The 20,441-nt window shown below is 42.5% G+C and overlaps 1 protein-coding gene across 1 annotated transcript; it reads left to right on the top strand.

Moving 5' to 3' along the window:
- Positions 1–2,013: 2,013 nt before the first annotated feature.
- PSMB2 (proteasome subunit beta 2) lies at positions 2,014–10,633 on the top strand. Its single transcript, XM_026863392.1, has 5 exons — positions 2,014–2,188; positions 2,770–2,840; positions 7,765–7,927; positions 9,428–9,477; positions 10,389–10,633. The coding sequence occupies exons 1-5, from the start codon at positions 2,029–2,031 to the stop codon at positions 10,494–10,496; spliced, it is 552 nt and encodes a 183-aa protein (XP_026719193.1). The 5' UTR covers positions 2,014–2,028; the 3' UTR covers positions 10,497–10,633.
- Positions 10,634–20,441: the final 9,808 nt, after the last annotated feature.

A 20,441-nucleotide genomic window follows, 5' to 3' on the forward strand; every position in this document is an offset into this window, starting at 1 on the left:
GGGGAGGCCCCTTAGCTCCCGTCTGCCCGCGGCGGGCCCGGCGCCCTCGGGGCTGAGCTCTGTGTGTGTGCCGGGGGGGCGCCGAGGCTGAGGCGATAGGCGGGGGTGTGGGTGAAGTTAAACGCTGCTGGATGACCCAGTTGAGGCTTTATTCATTAGAGAGGCTGCTGGCCCGTCTCCGCCTCACAGAGCGAGCCTGGGTGTCAAAGGGCCGGTTGCTGAAAGTTCCCAAGCGTGAGCCAGCGTGACGGCACTGTGTTGGGTTGTCAGCTTAATTTAACCGGTTCTGGCTTGTTATACCCAAACCTCACGCTGTACCACAACATCGATGTGTTAAAAAACAGCACAGGGGCAACAGCGGGTGAGGTTAAATGCGTGGTTGTGTCTGATTCCCTGCTAAAATGTAATTAATGGGGAAATAAGGGAAATATTGGATGTAAAACCAGTGAAATTTGTAGCATATGAGCCAAACTGTAATATGTTTTTGGTTACTTTATGCAGTAAAACATCTGGGGGATTATCCAGCCTTTGAAACCCTCCAAAATTAATTTTTCTGCCTACGGTTGCAACAACCTAGACTGAAGCATGTTTACAAGGTGTTGACTAGAAGCTTGTTTACTAGGTGTAGTAATCTTTCTAATCGAAATTCTGTGGTTTAGAAGCTTTTATTTTTTGGGCTGTAGATTGTAGTGTAGATAAGATTTCCATAAAATCATGAATGTTACAGCTAGCAGTGCTTTTACCTAAAATATTTCACTTCAGGTCTGTAAAAGTCAATTGGAACAGTGTAGAAGGCTGTGAAAGGTGGTGGCACATACAGAATACAAATATAATCACTTATAACAATGTCTTGTAAGTTAATGTTGGTTCCAAGTAGGTTTATACATAAACCTTAAGGAAAATATACATAAAATACAAGATTTATTTATCTTTGGGGGCAAAAACCACCGCAAATTTCAGGCATTTGTTTAGAATGTTAGCATTTACTAATACGTACTTTAATTTGTAAATGGATTGCAAGGGCTGATCAGTGTCAGTGGCCTTCCCTGAACTCTCAAGACCTGCAACTTCTGTGCAGGTGCTGGATACTTTAAAAACTCTTGAAATTGTGTGAGAGGATTGTGACATTTCATAGCTGTCTTGCAGCAGGGATTATTCAGCAGCGTTTAGAAATCTGAAAGCAGTGTTCAGAGGTGGAGATCTAGTGTTGTTCCTGCCTTCGGTACAGCTACTTGAATATTTCTCGGATGTCTGAGTGCCAGTCTGCTCTAGTTAGATGAGACTGCAGTGTTAGAGGGAGCAGAATTGTCCTCAGTGTGGTCGTCATGACGACTTGGATTCCCTCAAATACACACAGACAAGTTTTTTAAACTGCCATTAGAAGTGTAACTCAGAGTTCCTTAATTTCCATGTATATCGGTGAACCATTTAATAATTTATAATCAATACTTACTTATTTTTACAAAAAATAATGACAAGCAAAACCCTGTTTCTGAAAAAGTCCAACTCGTCTAAAATGCTAATTTTTGAGGGAGTGATGGGTATCAGGAAGAGGAGATCATTTGCCAAGGGATTTGGTTCTGGATTTCCTAAGATTGCTTTTGCTCAATGTGTTGATATTTCAGCTTTATACTAAAGGATTTGCTTCTGATGTGTTATATTTAGAGAAAATAGAATGGTCACTGGACAGAATTCTTATTCCTGAACCCAGGAAGCACCATGTATAATGTATAAACTTTGTCTGAACACAATATTCTGTGTGGAGTTTTAGTCTTTGCTTCTATGCAAGAAAGACCATGTGTTTTTGAAATGCCTTGGTTCCTGAAGGAAGCACTCTGTGTCCTCTGGCCTCGTTTCTCTTGGTGATGGGTTTAACAAGTCTTGTGTGCTGTGCCATCAGCTGTGGGAAGCTGAGTGTTAGCGTTTGCTCAGGAAGACTTTTTTGGTAGTTATCCAAGTCTCTTAATATTCTTGCGCCTGAAAGAAGTCATGATGTTGTGATGCTGGCAAAATAATTTATTCTTTCTCATGATTGTGGCTCTTAATGTTGTTTTTCTTTGCCTAGACCATGACAAAATGTTTAAGATGAGTGAAAAGATCTTACTCCTGTGTGTTGGGGAGGCTGGAGACACTGTACAGTTTGCAGAATACATCCAGAAAAATGTTCAGCTCTACAAAATGAGAAATGGTGAGTGAAGGAGAACAGTTTCTCACTGAGGGTTTGGAAGCAGAGTTAACGATAGGTGCAGTTTACAGTTGAATATTGGTGGCAAGTGCTGTTCTCAAAGCTTCTCTAGCTTTAAGGATTTCTGCATTTTTAGTCTCAAGCAGAGGTGGTGATGAAGGCAGGAGGAAGAAATTGCGATTGGATTATATAGTATAAACCAAGAGGTTTATCCAAAGCTCAGCAACTTGTTTGTAATGGAAACGACACAACAATAGGTTTGTTAGTAAAATATTTCTCTTATTATGTCCATTGCGTGACAACTGCTTTCCTGATACACTGGACTGAAAAATTCAGGCTATGTGCCCATAGTATTTTAATTTTTTGAAGCTATGTATTTTAATGGTCTATACAGGTATGAGCTACCTGGATTTTGAGGGCCCTTTTCATGCTTGTACCATTCAAAATAAACCGGAATTAGACAAATGGTGTAACATTTTGTCACTAAAGAACACCTTGTTATTTCAAAATAAGAATGGAAAGTCAGGAAGTGAAACATGAATATGGATTTGTACTGTTATCAAACACACACATTTCTTCTCCAGGTTATGAATTGTCTCCTACTGCAGCTGCAAACTTTACACGACGAAACCTAGCTGACTATCTGCGGAGTCGAGTGAGTAACAGCTGAAAGATTTTTGGTAAAGGCTTACAGGGGAAAATTTCCATTTTCGATTAATGGAGTCTGATGACAAAGGTGGCAGCTTCTGTTTATAGTAATGAGCTCACTTTGCTGAAAGGATGTTTTATTAAAATATAACTTGATTTGCTTATTTAAAAAACATCACATTATTTATCAATAACTGATACAACTACAGTCTTAAAATTCCAGCCTTGGGCCCAATAAACATTTTGTCACAAACGCTGCAGACAGCTAAGTGAATTAAGCCTCTTTAACATCGAGATAAGGTTGTCAGTTTTCATGCAAATGTACTGAATCCGTTTAATCTTCTTGGAAAATGATTTAATAGAGCAAAGCTGTTTGATGTACTTAGCAAAACAAGTCCTTCTTGTAAACAGCAACATGAGGCTTTCAGCAAATATCAAATCTAAGTTGGAGCTGTGTTTTCAAGTTACTAAACTGTAATCGCTGGTTTTTCTCACAGAAAAAAAATGTCATGAAGGGGCAAATGGGCTTTTAAAGATCCAAGGTTAGGAAATATTTTGTTAGCATTCGTCTCAACGTGCTATGTGAAAGAAAACAAGAAGCAATAGGATGTTGAGAATTAAATTGAACAACTCTGTCAGGGATGGGGCATGGGATAAATTGTGCTGCTATTCTAACAGTGTACCGCCCAGACCTGAAATGATGTTTTATTGCAGCAAATAAAGGCCAGTATTAACGTCAGAGCTGTATTGTTGAGAATTATATATGTGTGGAGTGAGGCCCAGACCTTTCTTCAAGAAGTCACCTGCAGAAACAACCTGAGGTGGTTGTTCTCATTTCTGACACGGATGCCAGCTGAAGGTGCCGGGTTTTCTGGTGAAGTTAGAGTGAGTCAGAACTGAGTGCAGAGTCCTGCCTCGGTCTCATACAGGACACGCTGCTCTTCTGCTTTAAATCACTTCAGCTGCATGGATTACGCGTGGTTGGTAGGTGATGGTTGGCGGTGATGCTCTTTGCTTTAGCTTGAAGCTCGGGTTGGGGTTTGGAAGGTCTGTGTGCGTTTTTGTGGAACTCTGTGCAGTTTTTGAGGTTGATGTGAAGGAATAGTCCTGCCTGGTGCCCTGGCCCAGCTGCCCGGTGCTGGTCGTTCGTCTCAAGGGCATCTGAGCTGCACAGATGGTGTAGGTGAGGCTGACACAGAATGTCCTGCCCACCTAAGCAGAAGCAGCCATTTCTTACATACAATTTAAAGTACCACTAACGGGAGTAATTTAACAGGCTTTTTGGTGAACTTGGCCACCAGGTTGTGGCATTGATGTGGCACTGTCGTCTTCCTCTGTGCCGTGTCCCTTGAGGCCTGATCCTCCCTGTGCCTCCCCTCCTTCCTGAGCCCACGCCTGTCTTCCAGCTCACCTGCTCCAGATGGGCAGCACAGTGGGAGGACACTGGCAAAGGCAGATGTGTTTATTTACCGGAGACAAAATGCTGTGCTGTTGCAGATGGCAATGCCCTGGAGCAAGTGGCGCACTCTGACACTACTGTCACACTACAGTGATCTCTGTACTGTAGGGAGAACTCTTTTTCTTTAAACATAGCACTTAATGATTTGTCTGTGGGATTTAGAATTTGATAATACAAACCTCGCCATCGGAATTTATTTTCCTGTGAATTTTGTTACATTTTTATCATCATTTGTAGGATACCAGAAGGATTGTCACCAGCTCTCTGTATTTAAATGGCATATAGGATTCCTGGAGGCTAATAATTTAATTATGCGGATGATAAAAATAAAAAATGAAAAGGTAAACCATGCCACCACCACCTCCTGTTGGGAGCAGGAAAGTAGTTGAGAAGTAAAAAGTTTGGTGGGAGGAAAAGGTAGTTTGTATTGCCACTCGCCGTGTGACGCTGTGTCTGTTCTGGAAGGCCAGAAGGGACGTGAAGGGCAGTGGCTGACACCGAAACAGCAGGTTTTCAGGTGTTACAGTGCTGTCGTAGCCCAGCCCAAAATAGAGCTTGGTCTGTGTTGTTAATCACCACCTGGGTTCCTCCCTGTGTTACCTAGTCTGATCTCATTTATGAACCTTGTGGCTGGTTAGGCTGGGTTCCTGATACCTCGGGGACTGCGGTCTTGTGAGGCAGCACCCCAAAGTCGTTCTTTTGGTGGAAAGTATCAAGTGTAATGACAGTGGGCTTGTAACTTAAGGCCATTACATTACTGTGCTCTTTTCTACTGAATAGTCAACGTGTGGCTTTTCGTGACGTTTCTCTTTTTAAAACGTGGGATTTATGCTCCAGAGGAGGATCTGAAAAGAATCTTTATTGCTTTCCATTTATACGTTGCGGTTGAGGCAAACCTAGAAGCTGCTTTGGAGCCAGCTGGCTTCCGCGTAGGTGAAACGGCGCTGTAGTTCCTCCTCCTCTGTTACCTGCTCCAGCATCTGGCTGGATTCACCTGCTGAATCAAGTGCTGGCTTTAGCACGTTTAAAACGCGATGGAGTTCAGTTTCTTCTTGTGATGTTAGGTTTAATTATAGGTGACAGGGTCTGGCCTGAGTCCAAAGGAAGACTGTCAGTGCCTCGGCAGGATGCTTCCTCGCGCCCACCTTTCCCCCTTGCTGTGACTTTGGCTTCTGCCAGATGTCACACGGCTGCTCATCACCGCCCGGCCTCCCGCTGCCGATCGTGTTGTATTTATCACAACTGTTCTCTTCAGCTGCAAATTCTGAAGAATTTCACACATCTCTTAATTGCTGCAGTTATTTTAAACCAAACAGCGTAAAGTGCAATGCTGCTTGGGATGAGAAATGCTGCCTCTAATAGGAAGGTTACGTTTGGAAAAAAAAAAAAAAAAAGAAATAATTCAAATCTAATCTATCCCGGAGTGTTGGCCATCCACTTGTTTGGTAGCCCTTTAATCACACCAGTCTTCCAAAGAGTTTAGAAGTGTTGGCATGAGTTTAGTTCCAAAAGCCAAGTCTGCCTTCAGAATGGACAGGAGGATTGAGATGTACGGGGAGTACCGGGCCCAGCAGAGAGACCCTAGTCCCACTAAGACACCACGAAGAGGTGCAGCCTGCAAATTTCCTTTGTAATCCTGGAAGTAGTAAACAGATTATGTATATTTTATAATGTTTAAATCTCACCTTTCTCGAATAATAAGAAGGCAGCATGGGGGACACTTTATTTACGTTTGAATTCTAAGAAGTTCTCTCGTAGACCACGAGCGGGAGAACTTACAGCCAGAAACCAGCGTACAGATTTGTTTGAGTCTGTATAACACCATTTATTTATGGTTGAGTATCTCGCATATGCCAATGTTGGTAATTCAAAGTCACACAATAATTTGAGTGATCTTGTGTCATGGCTCTTAAATATCAACTTGTGTGATGTTTCAGAATAAATAAATGATGAAATACAGACTAATTAAACGAATACAGCTGCCTGGTAACTTGTTTTCAAATATTCTTGAATGCTTTGAAGATTAAATCGCACAATTTACAGTGATATGTTTGATATATAGCTGTAGCCTGCTTTATTCTTTCTTACTACGTGGTGAAAGTAAAAATTAGAGTATCCTGTGATTTAATTTTTATTTTTTTGAGTGCAAATTAACTGTGCTTGGTGTCAAAATCAACTTTTTCCTATAATAATGTTTTGGCTTTAGGGTGAAATTGTGTTTGCTTGTTCTAATCAATTGTTAGTTGCATCATCATCATTTTTTTTTCTTATTTTGTTGCTTTGTTCAACTAGGCTTTCCAACATTTTAAGAGGTATCCTGTTAGTATGATTCATTTAATAAGAAACATTACGTAAATATGAAAATACTGGAAGTCTACGAGATGTTTTAAAAGAATATATACCATTCCAAAATTTTCTTCCGAGCCTACGTTTAAAAATAACACAGTGCGTGGATGTTTCAGGATCTTATAAAGTGCACATCTTGGAAGAAGATGTATAGGGACATCTGCTTTATTTGTTACGGCGGAACACGAGCTGTTCTAAACCTGTACTAGACCTGAAACATGAAGGAAATGGCTGAGGAATTGCTAAGCTTGCAAGTACAGCCCAGTAAAAAGCCATGGTTACATGGTCTTTTTGGGTAAGATGTAGCTATTTCTCAATTTTATTTGAGACGCCTTTGCTGAAGTCATGAGAGAGAATCAGAGGAGACAGCAGCTAAAGCAGACAAAGTTTAAGACGACTGTTCCCAAACAAACAAAAAAGCCACTGCTGATGTGATGTTGCAGTATTTTAGTGGTCAGCTTTGAATAGAAACAAACCAGTTCCTTAGATCATCTTCATTCACTTGGTCAAGTTAGCCTAATATTAAAGATTAAACTTGGTATGTGCAATAAAAATCTAACTGCCAGTTAACAAGACAGCGTCACGCTCTGTGTAACTGTTTGCACTCTGTGTAAGCTTTCGTATGTGCTGGAATGGTCTATGGTTAACAGCAGCGGGACTGAGAAAAGAGCGTGTTAAATTAACAAAGAGGTTCTTATAAACTGCAAAATGTCCACGTTGTGCTCACATGTTGACAGTAAAAATCTGCAAGTTTTACGTTGAGATGAAAGCATCTGGTGTGAAAACATAATTAAAGTTTTCTGAAGTTTGAATGTGCCGCGAAAGCTTTCTTAAAAAAACCCAAACAAACAAAAAAAAAACCCAACCAAACAACACACTAGTTTTCAGGAGAATCAGAGTTTGATGTTTTTATTTGCTTGCGCATTCCACATTTCCAAGAGACCCGAGCGTTTTTAGATGGAGACCCATAATCTCCTGCAGACAGCATTGATGTAGTTGCTAGTAGCGTTTTACGGCAAAGAATTGTGAAACCAGCTATGCTGCCGTTCCGTAGGTGGCGCGGGGAATGAAAGATTCAATGGTCTGGGTGTGGCTGCTCTAATGAAAACACCGTCTCTGTCTGCAGACCCCTTACCACGTCAACCTTCTCCTGGCTGGCTACGACGACCACGAGGGTCCTGCCCTGTATTACATGGATTACCTTGCAGCTCTGGCTAAAGCTCCTTTCGCAGCACATGGCTATGGTGCGTTCCTGACCCTCAGCATCCTCGACCGCTATTACAAGCCAAGTAAGTCAAGTCTACAGAGAAAAAAAATTCTCCTGTTACCGGTTAATAAATTAAAGGCTTAAACTGAGCGATTGACATTTGCTGAGTCAGCTGGTCCAGCGCAATTGATGTGATGCTACAGATTTGAGTTTGACTTTTTGTTAGAAGGCAATCTTTAAAGCTGCATTTATTCTGGGTTTGCTGCAATGGAAATATGAAACTAGTCAGCTCCTTAAAGTGTGTTTTCCTGTTTGAAGCGTAACCGACTCTAAGTGAGGGAAGTTTCAATTTATTCTAAAACATGACTAGACTTTCCTGGACCATTAGCTGCTAGTAGTCTGTTTTTAATAAATGACATTTTGATAACTTTATCTTCTACATGCTTGTCTGTTGGCTACGACGTGCGCCCTTTCCCAGAGCGTTGAGTCTTCAGAGGGCAGTCCCGGGTCCTGCTCCTCTGTATCTCAGATTGGCTTTGTGTGTGCTACATTAAAAACATAAAAGTGAGAAGATACTTCTCGCAAGACTACTTTTAGCACTCTGAAGTGGTGGCGATGAAGATTGGTTGGTTTGGTTTTATGCACGTGGTAGCTGTTGATCGTAATTCTTGTACACGTCTGTACGTGTCTAAAGTTTTAATTTTAGAATCATAATCCAGTTCTTACACTGCCAAGGAGTAAACATGGCCCCATCCCCACTTTACAGATGAGGAAATACACAGAGCTTGGCCTGTTGTTAATCTGATATCTTTGGCTTTAGCTACAAAACTACTTCGCTCCTGTGTGCAAAGACGAGTTTAATCTCATAGCAGAGGTGTTTGCTTAATAATCCTTTCATCTGTATCCTGCAAGAAGTGTAGCTGTAAGCTGACAGCCTTGTTCTAAGGCCTTGCCTGAACGGTGGGTGCAGGTCCAGAACAAACTCTAGAAACCGTTCTTAAGATCCCCAGAGCTTGGTTATTTTCTAGTCGTGTCCCTTGAAAATTACACTGCTCCATTTTCATCATTCCTTGTGAAAAGAGAAAAGTAGCGAGCTGCAATACGTTGTCATGGCTCGTCATCCCTGTGGAGTGCTGGATTTTATCCTAATGTGTGAGAATAGCAGGGGCATCACACACGTGCCTTTGCCATTATTAAAACTAATACCCAGCAGGGAACGCAGCACTAAACCCAACCTCCGCCTACTGTCACTGACTTGCAGCCGGCTGTGGACAGATGGAGCTGATTTAAAACTGTAATAAACTCGAGGAGAGAGAGACGGACGGACTTCTCCGAAGCCCGGTCCCTGGCCATGGGAGGCAGAATTCCGTCATGCTTCCCGTTCAGTGTAACAAATCGATTCTCAATGGCTTGTTGCAGTGTGAGCGCTTCGGTGCGGGGCGTCCTCAGTACATCTGGAAAGTGTTTTCTGTGAGCTGGGAAGGAGAGGTTTTGGTGCTCAGCTGAAAAGTTGTTTAAATTTAATAAAGTTTCTGTTGAGAGAGATGGCCTCTAATTAAATCAATCTGTGGATGTTTTTCAGGTATCACACGTGAGGAAGCTGTGGAGCTCCTAAAAAAATGTCTAGAGGAGGTGAGTTGCCAAACTTGCGCCCTTATGATTTTGAGAAAGGAGCGTTTGTTTACATTCATTCGCTGATATTTTCCTGTTCCTCTTGTCGCAATTTTTTGCTGCCTTTGCCAGAAGGGGTAATAAATGTACGTTGGCCAGATGTGGAATAGCTACTGATGAAAAGGATTTGTGGGCACTTACGTTGTCTTAGCATGGTTCATGTCCTCCAGAATGTAAACTTGAGGTTTAATTGCTTTTCTTCACTTCTGCTTCTTCCATGCTTAGCATGATACTGATACGGACAGTCTTTGACTTTTTCCTTTTATGTTTCTTCTGAACGCAGTGCAAGAATCCTTCTGTTACTTGCGTTGCACTTAACTAGTACATACTCCTGAGTGTACTTCTCTCCCAGTTTGTGAAGTGATATCTGACCGAGGTAAAGATTTGAACTTGAAGTTCACAATCAGTTTTAGCATAAACCATTCAGACTCCATGGCTTTTATTGTAGGAAAATATTCTTTATCCTTTTCTTTAAGAGATTGAATTGAATGTAACTGGGAAGAAACATCAGGAAGAAGTACCCTAAAGAGGTTGTGTTTGAAGAATCTTTTCAGTACAGACACTTTGTGCCCTAAGTTGTAGCCCGCTCCAGCCTTCTTGCTCAAATGTCATCCTTCCTAACAAGCTTCTGTATTTTGCATCTCTAGTCTAGGCTTGTCTAACATGGATAGGCTTGTAACAGAGAACAAACTCACACTAATTGATTCCTGAGCAGGGAAAAAAAGCCCCACTCTGGTTCGTAATATTTCAGGTCACTGGAACCAGGATGGAAATTTTGATGTCCAGCAGCATATCCCTTAATTGATGCTCATCTCTTTTATTTAAGCTTTGAATGACTCTCATCTCTTTTGTCTCTGTCTTTTGTTGAACAGCTTCAGAAACGCTTCATCCTAAATCTGACTTCTTTCAACGCCCGGTTCATTGACAAAGATGGCATCCATGAAGTGGACAATATACCCCTTCCAAAAGCGATGTCCTAACCCCTGAGATCTTTCTGCAGCAGTCGTCTTTTTTTTTTTTTTTTTTTTGTTCACTTCTGTTTTTTTCTATTCATTTGAAGCACACAAGTCATGTACTGCACTAGGAGACTGAATAAAGATTGACATTTATATAGCCAGTTTTATCTTTTTATTCCACTGATCCTTCCTGAGAGTATTTAAGTAAATTGTTCCACAGTGGAGATGGAACTTGATTTACTGTTAACAGGTGCACATTTGGGTTACTGAACCTTCTTTCCTCTTCTGAGATTTTACTCCCTGCCCCCCTCCTTAAGTCTTTTTATGTATGGAAAAATTGGTGCTACGTTTTCTAGATGACAGTGTGCCGTCATCCACTCTCACAATTAAAGCTCAGCAAACGCTGGGCAAGTGTTTCATGCTAAACATACAGCATCTACTTTCTTTTTCTGAAGATGTTATCACTGTTTGCTTTAAAACAGTAATAATCAGGTTTTCAAAGACTTAATTTGCTTTTGTTACACTTTGTTTCAGTCCAATCCAAGTGAAAGGTGAAAGAAAAAGATTTGCAAGTAGAATAGATTTTAAAGTGCTGGTGTCGCTTTTAACTCGCCTGCCCATGGTTCTGTTGCTGGGAAGGAATATTCTCCTGCTGGCACGGTAGGCTCATAACTACCTTAAGTATTTTAAATGCAAACTGATGTATCGATTGCATGGTTTTTCTTAACTGGTGTGTCTATACATTGAGAAGTACATGAAAGCAGTTCAACGAGAAATAAAACTGCAGCACTTCTGTAAATCTTCGAATTGCCCTCAACTAGCTAGAGCTTTGTTTCCATGAGAATAATCACGGATCTGTCTAGGCTCTAGATGATGCTTCCCTATAAAAGCTCCATTCACAGAACAGCCTCAGATAATTCTCATGGGGTTGATGCTTGCAGTCTGCCCAGAAGTGATTCTTCTGAGAATAATTTTCATTGAGACTGCTTCCCAGCTTGAATTTGCATTGAATGAGTTAACCGCTTAAACCGCTCCGTTTGGGTGCTTATTTTATATTTGAATAAGCTTGGAAAAAGAATCTTGGAATTAGAAGGAGGGATGCACAAGATTGCGTGCGGACTGTTACTCGTGCAGCATGGTGTAACACCCAGGTTCGCACTTGGGAAAGGTAAGTGTCTTTATTTGTCAAAGCTTTTTTAGTCTTGCCTCAGCAGCCTGTTAGAGAATGTTGGTCTCTTCCCCAAAAACTTTCGGTTAGTCTTAAAGATCAAGAATTCCCTTCTTAGTGAACAGGAGAACTGGATTAGAGACTGAGACTTGCTTTATGTCACAGAAGAAATGTGCAGCTCCAGTGCCTTAACTCATTCTGACTCTCTTAAGACTGCCCTTCCTTAAATCTAATTCTTAACTGAAGTCCCATCAGGCTTTGTAGTTTAATTCTTTCCAGAATGAGTTTAATTATCAGCTGGTTTTGTTGTAGTCATGGCTGCAGTGGCTTTTATTTAAGGCCTATGGCATATAACCGAAACGTTTTGCTAAAATTTACTTTGTCTTTTAAAAACCTTTTCAAACTTCTTTACACTAAGAAAAGAAGTCCCCAGCCTGATTATTTTCTCTTGGCAAGTCACATTTAACGTGAGCAGAGTCTGAGTGTTATAGTTCCGCAGCTGAAATCTCACCCCTTCATGTTGCATTAATGTATTCGTTTAGCTTAATATGCAGCATCTCTAATTTATTTTACCGCTGATGTTGAATGTTTTTGCAGGTTTCTTGTCTCTCTTTTTCAAAGTCGTCACTGCAGAGTGGCTGAGCCGATGTGCTATTTTTGTCACTGCATATCAAAGTAGTAATGTGGCTCCTTATTGGAGGTATTTCGTTATTTCAGGCTCCAGAACTGGGGTGTGGTGCCATTAGATTATGTGAGTCTGGCAGAGAATCTGCCTGGAGTTTTTACTGGCACCTATTTGCATGCAGGTGATTAATAAACATAAAACAATTATTCCCTTGCAAACACCCTTGGTTGGATTCAGGTTGGAGTGGAACATATGTTTTGCCTGAGGGCAGGGCCCAGGATCTGAATCCCCCATTGAGTGAGAGATAGAAGGGGTTGCATCAGAAGCCAACAGAGCAGCAACCTCTAGGAATGACTAAATACAGACCTTTAGTTCAAACCAGTAGAACAAAAGAACTGGCCCACAATGAGATTGGACTCTAATGAAGTAGATTCTTTTGAGGACATTCCAAGAATTTATACATTTTAAGGAAAGGTGTGATGCTTTTGCTTTATAACTTTGGATTGTTTTAAAGCTCTACAGTGTTGATCTTTAAATTCAGAAACATTCAGCTTTTATTTTTGACTAATAAATGGAATCTCTTCGAAAAAAATCAGTGGTTTAAGTTTTCCGTTCGCATTACTTAAGGAGAAGAAGACTTCTTACCTGCTTCAATTTTAGCCCTGAAGTTTTTGGAAACCATGTATTGCCTAGAATCCACGAATCCCTTTTGGAAAGAATTCACCTTTCTGTTCGAAAAGCATCTGCATTTATCATGACGGGCCTCTCCTTCATAAGAAACCTCTGACATAATTGAGCACTGCAAGGAAAAAAACTGCTTTCTACTAACAAGTTTTTTTTGGTCCTTCATATTATAGAAAATGAATGTTGTAAACCAAGGTGATGTATTCCCAGGGCATTGTAGCCACAGTGAGCTGTTCTGCTCTGCTTTGGCTGGTAATTCTGACCATATGTCTTGCTACCAAAGCCTCAGGGCCTAAAGAGTTAACAAGGCACTTTTTCTCGTTTTAGGTTTCCTGTTTAAAGATGGGCTCTTCCTGAGCACTGTGCATGTAACAGATCATTGCACCAGCTCATCTCTTCAAGAGCTGGAGTTGGCTCTAAGATCAGTTTACAAGGGAACTGAGCCTCTGTGCCTTAGGCCACGTTACGTTGGGAGTGCTTTGCTGAAAGAAGTATGTGAGTGTAGGTGCAGTGCTCCTGGGTCTGTCTTCGACCTTTTCACAGAAGAAAAATCTGCATTTCGTTGTAGGCCTTCATGTGTACTAGAAACATTGGTAGAGAGGAGATTGTCAGTACTCGGCTGGCTGGCATGGTTGTACCTAGCACAAGGTGACTTAAAGTCATCGTGAGTGATGAAGCTTCTCCCCACGCGGGATGGCGTCAGCCGAGCACAGACATGCGATTCGAAATTGAAAAGGCTGAAAGGTAAAATTTCCTCCCCTATCGCTGTGTTCACAGCCTCTGTGTGGAACTGCTGGTGGGGGAGAGTGCTCCACATTGATTCACTTACGTTTCCCCAAGATTTCTCCAGTCCAAGAAATCCATGACCCCGCTCAGTTAAAGCAAGAGGCGCTTCAGCTATGGTAGGTAAAAAGCCTCGGGCAGGGACAGGCTTTTCAGCGTCAACCTGACGTGTTTGGAGAAATCCCACGGAGTATTCTCAGCAGTCTTTGAGTCTGGCTTCTGTTCACGGTGAGGTGATGAAACAGTCGCTGGCAGAAACTTTGTTTGCCACAAAATGGAGCTGACACTTGTCAGAGTGAAGATGGAGGAGCAGAGGGGAGAGAGCTGACCAAACTCTCCCAAGGATGTGTTTGCATTTGCTCCCATCTCTAGTTTTGACAGTAGGTTCCTACAAGAAGTGTTGGCCGATGCCAGGGCCGACATTATGGATTATGTTCGTGGTGTTTAGGATTGGGTCGATTCCATTTTCCAATCTGAAGCAGGGTCAGAATATCCCATTTGTATAAAATAGCTTGACATTTAGGGAAGGAAGAACCTCTAACTTTGCTCCCTCTGAAGCACGGTACATATGGTCTGTAAGGAAAAATAAATTTATCCTACTTGTAAAGTTTATCCTTCGAGCCATTTTTAATTCTCTTTCTTTAAAGGTTTAACCTTATACGGAGTTTCCATGTGTTGTTATCAGTCTGCCATCAACAGTAATTAAGTGCAGGAAATTTTCATGTGAGCACTGATCAAACTAAACAGACATAACAGATTTTTTTTTTTAAAAAGCAAAATGGAAATGGTGGAATTAAAATAGGCAACTTCTCCGTTTTCCATGCTCTTGATTATGTTGGTTTGTGCGCTGAGTTGCTGAGGTCTGTGTTAAAAAATGTTACTTGTCTTGAAAATGTGAAGTGACAGTTTAAGTGTTTTGTTTCTGTGCTAATGTGCAATTAGGTAGTTATCCAATAAGCTTGGTCATGTAGTCTAACTCAAGACAGCTGTGGAAGGAAGAGAGAAAACCCTTTACTGTTGAGGAATGGGGAGAGGGAAAAGGATGGTTAAAAGATCTGTTTGAGAATTGCCGGTGTGGCGTTCTTCCTCGTGTCATGTGGTAGAGCATTAAAGGTGAGCAAGATTTGTGAAAAATTAAATTCTGCTGGTGAGATCTACAGAGGTGAAACTAAAACGTGGCTAGATCTGAATACCAGCGCATAGAGTACGTTTGGATCCATAAATGAAGGCAACCATACAGGGTGGGGCCAACCCAATAATCTCATTGTCTGACGCAGGGACTTGGCTGCTGCACTTTGACCTGGGTGAAGTAGCTTTTGCTTCGTAGAGGCTTCCTTGATGTCGCCCAGTATTTCTGGTGTCCATGCACAAGTAGGAAAACAGTGCATCTCCTGTAGTCAATTTACAGAAGACAAAGCAGACTCCATCACATTTTGTGTCGGTGGTTTTTAGGATTATTGACAGTCTCCTGCTCGAGTACCACCAAAATGCCCGCGGGATTAAGCGACGCTCAAGCTCCTCTTGCTAATTGTTGCCCTTGAAGTGCAGCAGATGCCATTGCCCTGCTCCCAGGGCTCTTGGGACTCTCTGGTTGTGGAGGAAACCTGTGCACCTCGCAAGCCTCTTCCTTCAGCAGAGGGCAGTGATCTTGCACACACACACACACACACACACACACACACACACACCCCGCCGCCGCCTTACCGGCCTGATTGGCCTCTCCACCTCTGCAGATCATCTGGTGGCCACAGAAACTCAGCCTTGCAGAGAGCAGGTTAATGCCTTCTCCAGCAGCGGCAGAGAGGAGGTACGAGGTTGTTTCTTCCCTTGGAAGATGCACGTTTTATTTTTCACAAATGTCGAGAGAGTTGTCCGGTGAAACATAATTATCCATGTTTTCCCGTGTGCTCGTGACTTGCCAAAACAACCAAAAAGTAACTGGAATCCATCCTCTACTTAGTCCAAGCACTAACGAGCGGAGAGGTAAAGTTAAAGTACATCTTTTTGTTGATTTTTTTTTTTTTTTTAAGATTCTCCCTTGCAAAAATGCTCTTGATGTTTGCTACTATGTGCTTGAAGTGAGGATGCACGCTGTATTTTATCAGCAACAGCATGCTGCAGAGGGAAAGCTACACCACCATGTGATACTATTTTCAAAGAACTTTCTGTCATCCCACAGAAAAAAAAAAAAAAAAAAGCTTCCGAAAAAAAAATCGGGAGAAGTCAAATGGCTGTTTTGGAATGTGGAATATTATAACACGTTCATTTGCTTTTACCAAACAAACCTTCAGTGTGTTGAGGCCATGGCTGAAAGATCTCGTTGTGGTCTTGGATTTAGCAGAAAATGCACTTGTCTGTATAATCAAAATGTCCACGGTTGGAGTATATGGGAATCAGAAACTTTTAAAGTACATCACCAGATTCTGACATCTGGGAGTTGGGAAAACATTTCCTAAGCTGTCGGATCATTTTGTGATTTTCTTTTCCTTTGAACAACAGTTCCTTGAATCTTTGAAACTTCTGATACTGAGCAAGGCCAAGTACAGGATATAAAAGGATCTCCAGGGTTTACTTATTTTCTCTCGTTTAAAGTGATAAGGTTCAAACCTGTTTCTCTTTTCATTTTTTATAATCATCCTTAAAATCTTGTAGCTCTGGGTGGGCACCTTCAAGAGGAAAACAAAAGTGGGTTCTGATTTCATTTTGTCTTACAGTATTCACGCAAAGCAGATGAGAAACCTGTCCAAATCATCACACTCGGGGCTTTGGCTTGGTACATCTGATATTCCTAGGTTTGTGTATTCGCATTTACATCGGTGTTTATTGCCCGTGCTTTGATGAAACATCGGGAGGGGTGGTTGTGTGAACACTGCCAGAGGTCAGTTTGCCTTCATCTCAGATGTTTACGTAAGCTGGTTAAAGATTTGAGGTTAACCTCCGATGATGTTTTTTAGGAGCTGTAAAGCCATACGTTTTTGGGTTTGGTTTCCACATTGGCTCCAAAATTTGCGGAGAACTAAACCAAAAGGTTCTTTATGTGAAAAAGCTGTGAAAAAGCTTATTAACACGTGGCAGTAATAGAAAAAATCTTTGCCCCAAACCGAACAGAGCTGTTTTTCCTCGCAGTGCTCAACTGCATTACTCCTTAGCTCAGCAGATTCGAAGAACACTGACAACTTTTCTTAAGAGCACTTCAAAATGTCCCTTTATTTTTAATCTTTTCATCAAAGTCTTCAGACTTTACGGGGTAAGACCTGTCGTGTAGAGTCACTGAACTGTCCATCGTTCTTCCAAAAGTTGTGAAAGGTGCTCCGTAGGGTGGAGAGGTTCCCCGCCCCTTTTGCCTTGCTCATTTTTCTGGGGGCAGGTGAGCCCTTCCCGGTTTGCTCTCTGCAGCCCGGCTCCTTTCCCGGTGGCCACGTGGCCACAGCGATGGGCTCCCCGGCCCCCGCAGGCCTGCGGACGCGCTTCCTCCCACTTTGGCTCCAGAGAACTGTGCCAGACCCCATCTTCCTCACAGAGAGCTCCTGAACGGGGCAGAGCCAGAGTTCCCTGTGCTGAAAGCCTACTCTGGTTTAGCATGGTAATTACGGCGTGCTGCTGGAGGCTCCTCTGATGACCAAATTAGCAGGAAACTCTAAAAGCTGTAATATACTCCTGACACATGACGAGGCTGGGCGAGAGGAAATGAAATGAAAATGGGTCAGGAGTGGGAGGCCTGGGCTGCAGCAATTCCCTGTGGTGCCAGGGTCCATTTAAGAGTCAAAACAGCAGCGCGTTACAAAGAGGGCGTAGGAAAGGCTCTTCTCGTTGTCCGAGCTGAGCAAACTGGCCTTTCCACGTCTCCTCCTCAGCAGTGCCCGTAGCACCTGCAGCACAGACAGCTGATGAACTGCCTCCCTCCTCGGGATGCCTCTCTGCAACGAGCCACCAGACGGCAAAGCCGAATGCAGGTCCTTAAAGGAGATCACTTTTTTATCATTGGAAATAAAATAATAAACTTATAGACTATATCTTTGTCTACAGTGAAACTGAATTTTGGTTTCTTCTAGTTACGGTGCCAAACTGGAATTATCTGGGTTTGGATCCCAGCTTCTTTTCCAAACTCCCTGCGTCTCCCTCTGTAAATGTCTTTTAAGTCTTGTCACATCTGTTTTCCCTAGAATGCAGGTAAATATTCCCTTTGCAATCTTGTCTACCGAAATAGGAAATGGGGGGTAAGATCTCTTTGCGCAGGGCCCAATGCAGCGTGGATTTGATGTCTGATGGCACAAGGCACTACTGGGAGGCAAACGTAACCCTCCTGAAACAAATAGACATGCCGATCGGGTTGGATGGAAGGGTTTTGTAGGAAATGCGGCTCTTTTGGAAACACTTGCTGCGTGCAAGGAAAGGAAACCTGCTGGAAAAGAAACGTCCCTGGGTGATACAATCTGTGTGGGATAAGTCCTCTGTTTGCAATTCCACGTAGCTGTCAAAGTCTCCAAGGTGTGATGAAACTCTCGTGAACTCCAGAATTAAAGCATTTTAGCCCCTATCGTTCAGAAGCTCATCCAGTAAAAATACTCCATGGATTCACCTGGATCGGGTCTGTAAAAAAAGTAGAAGTTTGACTATGGAAGACCTTGAGTGTCCAATGGCAAAAATGTGATTTACTTCTCACAGCAAGCACGTGAATTTACCTGGTCTGTGAGATAACAGAACCCACGAAGTGTTGGGTGTGGATGCCGGCCTGGTTATCCTTCTTTTGTCAAGTGCAGGTCATTCCGTCGTACCAAGAAAATGCTTCCTCTTGGGGAGTCTTTAGCCGGTTTAAAGCTCTGTACAGTGGAAAAACTCGAGGGGAACCCAAGGAACTTTGCACTGACAGACCCATCCCCGGGTGAGAAGACTGTAGCACCCAGACGCATCTTGATACGCTGCAGAACTTCATGACTTGGAGCAATAGCTTGATCTTTCTCTGAACTCATTTCACAGCCCCGCAAAAAGGTGAATTGTCCCCATTTAACAAATCTTTTTGGCTATAACCTTTGCTACTAAAATGAAACTATCCTTATGGGAAATCCTGCAGCATTTCAGGGTATAATTTTAGCCTTTTCCCTACTGAAAAGATGAATGAAGGATCTGAAGGTGTCAGGACAAAAAACGTACAAAGGAGCCATCCAGAATAACGCTGGCATCCTTTTTGCTGCTGCCTGCCTCGGAGAGGTGACTGGGATGCGGTTAGGGGGTCAGAGCCTGCGTGTAGATTCCGTGTCTGGAATTACTGTTGCTATTTACGGTATCCTGCTGAAAACGCAGTGATGCTCAGGTGGCCATGGTGGGAATTCTTTGCGATATAAAGAAGGTCAGGCGGGAAGACCAAACCGATACCTTCTGGCTCAGCGCGGTCGGGTTCTGCGTAATGGCAGGGCTGAGCCTGCTTCTCCCAAAGTCTGTTCGGATCATTAAGGCCAGAGTCGTGTGTGGCACATGGCGCTGTGCTGTCTGTCTGGGCTGCTTAATCATCCCCAAAGCAAGCGTTTTGTCACCCTTGCAAATAACATTTGTTTTACTGCCTGATTTGAAAAAAATTTTTTTTTTTTTTTTGGTTTTGGTGTTTTGATTTCGGTTGCAGTAACAGGAAAAACTTCCTTTGCTCAGTGATGCTGTGGCTCCTCGCATTCCGTATGTAAAGTTTGGAATTCAAGGGACTCTCTCATATATGAAAGAATGCATTAACTACAGGTCAGCAGAGTCTGTTTGTTGTGTTGTTTTAGTATGGAGAGCTATTATTACCCTCTTGCTTTTAAGGCAGGCCGCTTAAAGGTAATTATTTAGTCTATCCAAAGCCGTGCAGAATGCCAACACAACCTCTGCTTGTTTACATTAATGATACGGTGTAGAGCCACAGTTCCATGTTAACCTCAGTTTACCCTTGGGATAGCTGACTGTTAGGGAATGAAGAGTTTTTGTTAACGTTCTAGTTCTTTTTTCACTTGTCAAGGATTGTCATGTGGTTTCCCCGGACTTGTCATTCATTCAAAATTAATTCCAAAAAAATATCTTTTTTTTTTTTTTTCAATTCCCCTTTAGGATTGGAATTCCAGAGTGTTCTATAACAAGCCTAGAAACCATGAGCCTGGATCTATTTTTTTGCTCTTTGACACAATCCCGTGCATTTTCCCACGATAATGTTTGTAATCAGTGTGGGAATTTATACCAGGGTTGAGCCCTGAATTGTGTAAAATGCCTTTTTTTTTTTTTTTTTTTTCCCTCTCAGGATGGAAAGGCAAAGGATGGTACCAGGGGCTGGCCTTGTTTGACAGTGAGCCGGGAGGTGGAACTCCAGCAGAAAGAAGCAGCAGCCTGGCACCACCTCTGAGAGCTGCGTGCTTCTGGGGTGTCTGTGAGCCTGCCGAGATGAAGGTGTCCCAACCGTTGGGAAGGGGAAGTCTCGATGCCTTTAGAAAGTTGAGCCTAGGTGACACATCCAGTGCCAGTCTTGAGCATCTGTGGCAGAATCAAGTGAACCCAAATCAGCAAACCTCCTCCCAATTAAAAAGGTAATTGGTGGTATCCTGGCCTGTCAGGCACCAGGCTGTTCCTCATCAAACACCCAGAGGCCTTGCAGTTACCCGGAGAGGAAAACGGAGGGAGGGATTTTTCCACCCAATGGACACAGCATGTAATTACTGTAGGCACAGCCTGACTCCTTGTCTCTATTGCT

Source organism: Athene cunicularia, assembly GCF_003259725.1.
Source record: "Athene cunicularia isolate RWA chromosome 23 unlocalized genomic scaffold, athCun1 chr23_part1, whole genome shotgun sequence".
Taxonomy (NCBI): Eukaryota; Metazoa; Chordata; class Aves; order Strigiformes; family Strigidae; genus Athene; species Athene cunicularia.

What these genes read in the sequence shown, in the direction of transcription:
- PSMB2 (XM_026863392.1), top strand. Translation starts at nt 2,029, where the DNA reads ATGATTGTGGCTCTTAATGTTGTTTTTCTTTGCCTAGACCATGACAAA. An exon ending in CTGACTATCTGCGGAGTCGA is followed by an intron (nt 2,841 to 7,764) that starts GTGAGTAACAGC and finishes CTCTGTCTGCAG; the next exon opens with ACCCCTTACCACGTCAACCT. An exon ending in CGACCGCTATTACAAGCCAA is followed by an intron (nt 7,928 to 9,427) that starts GTAAGTCAAGTC and finishes GATGTTTTTCAG; the next exon opens with GTATCACACGTGAGGAAGCT.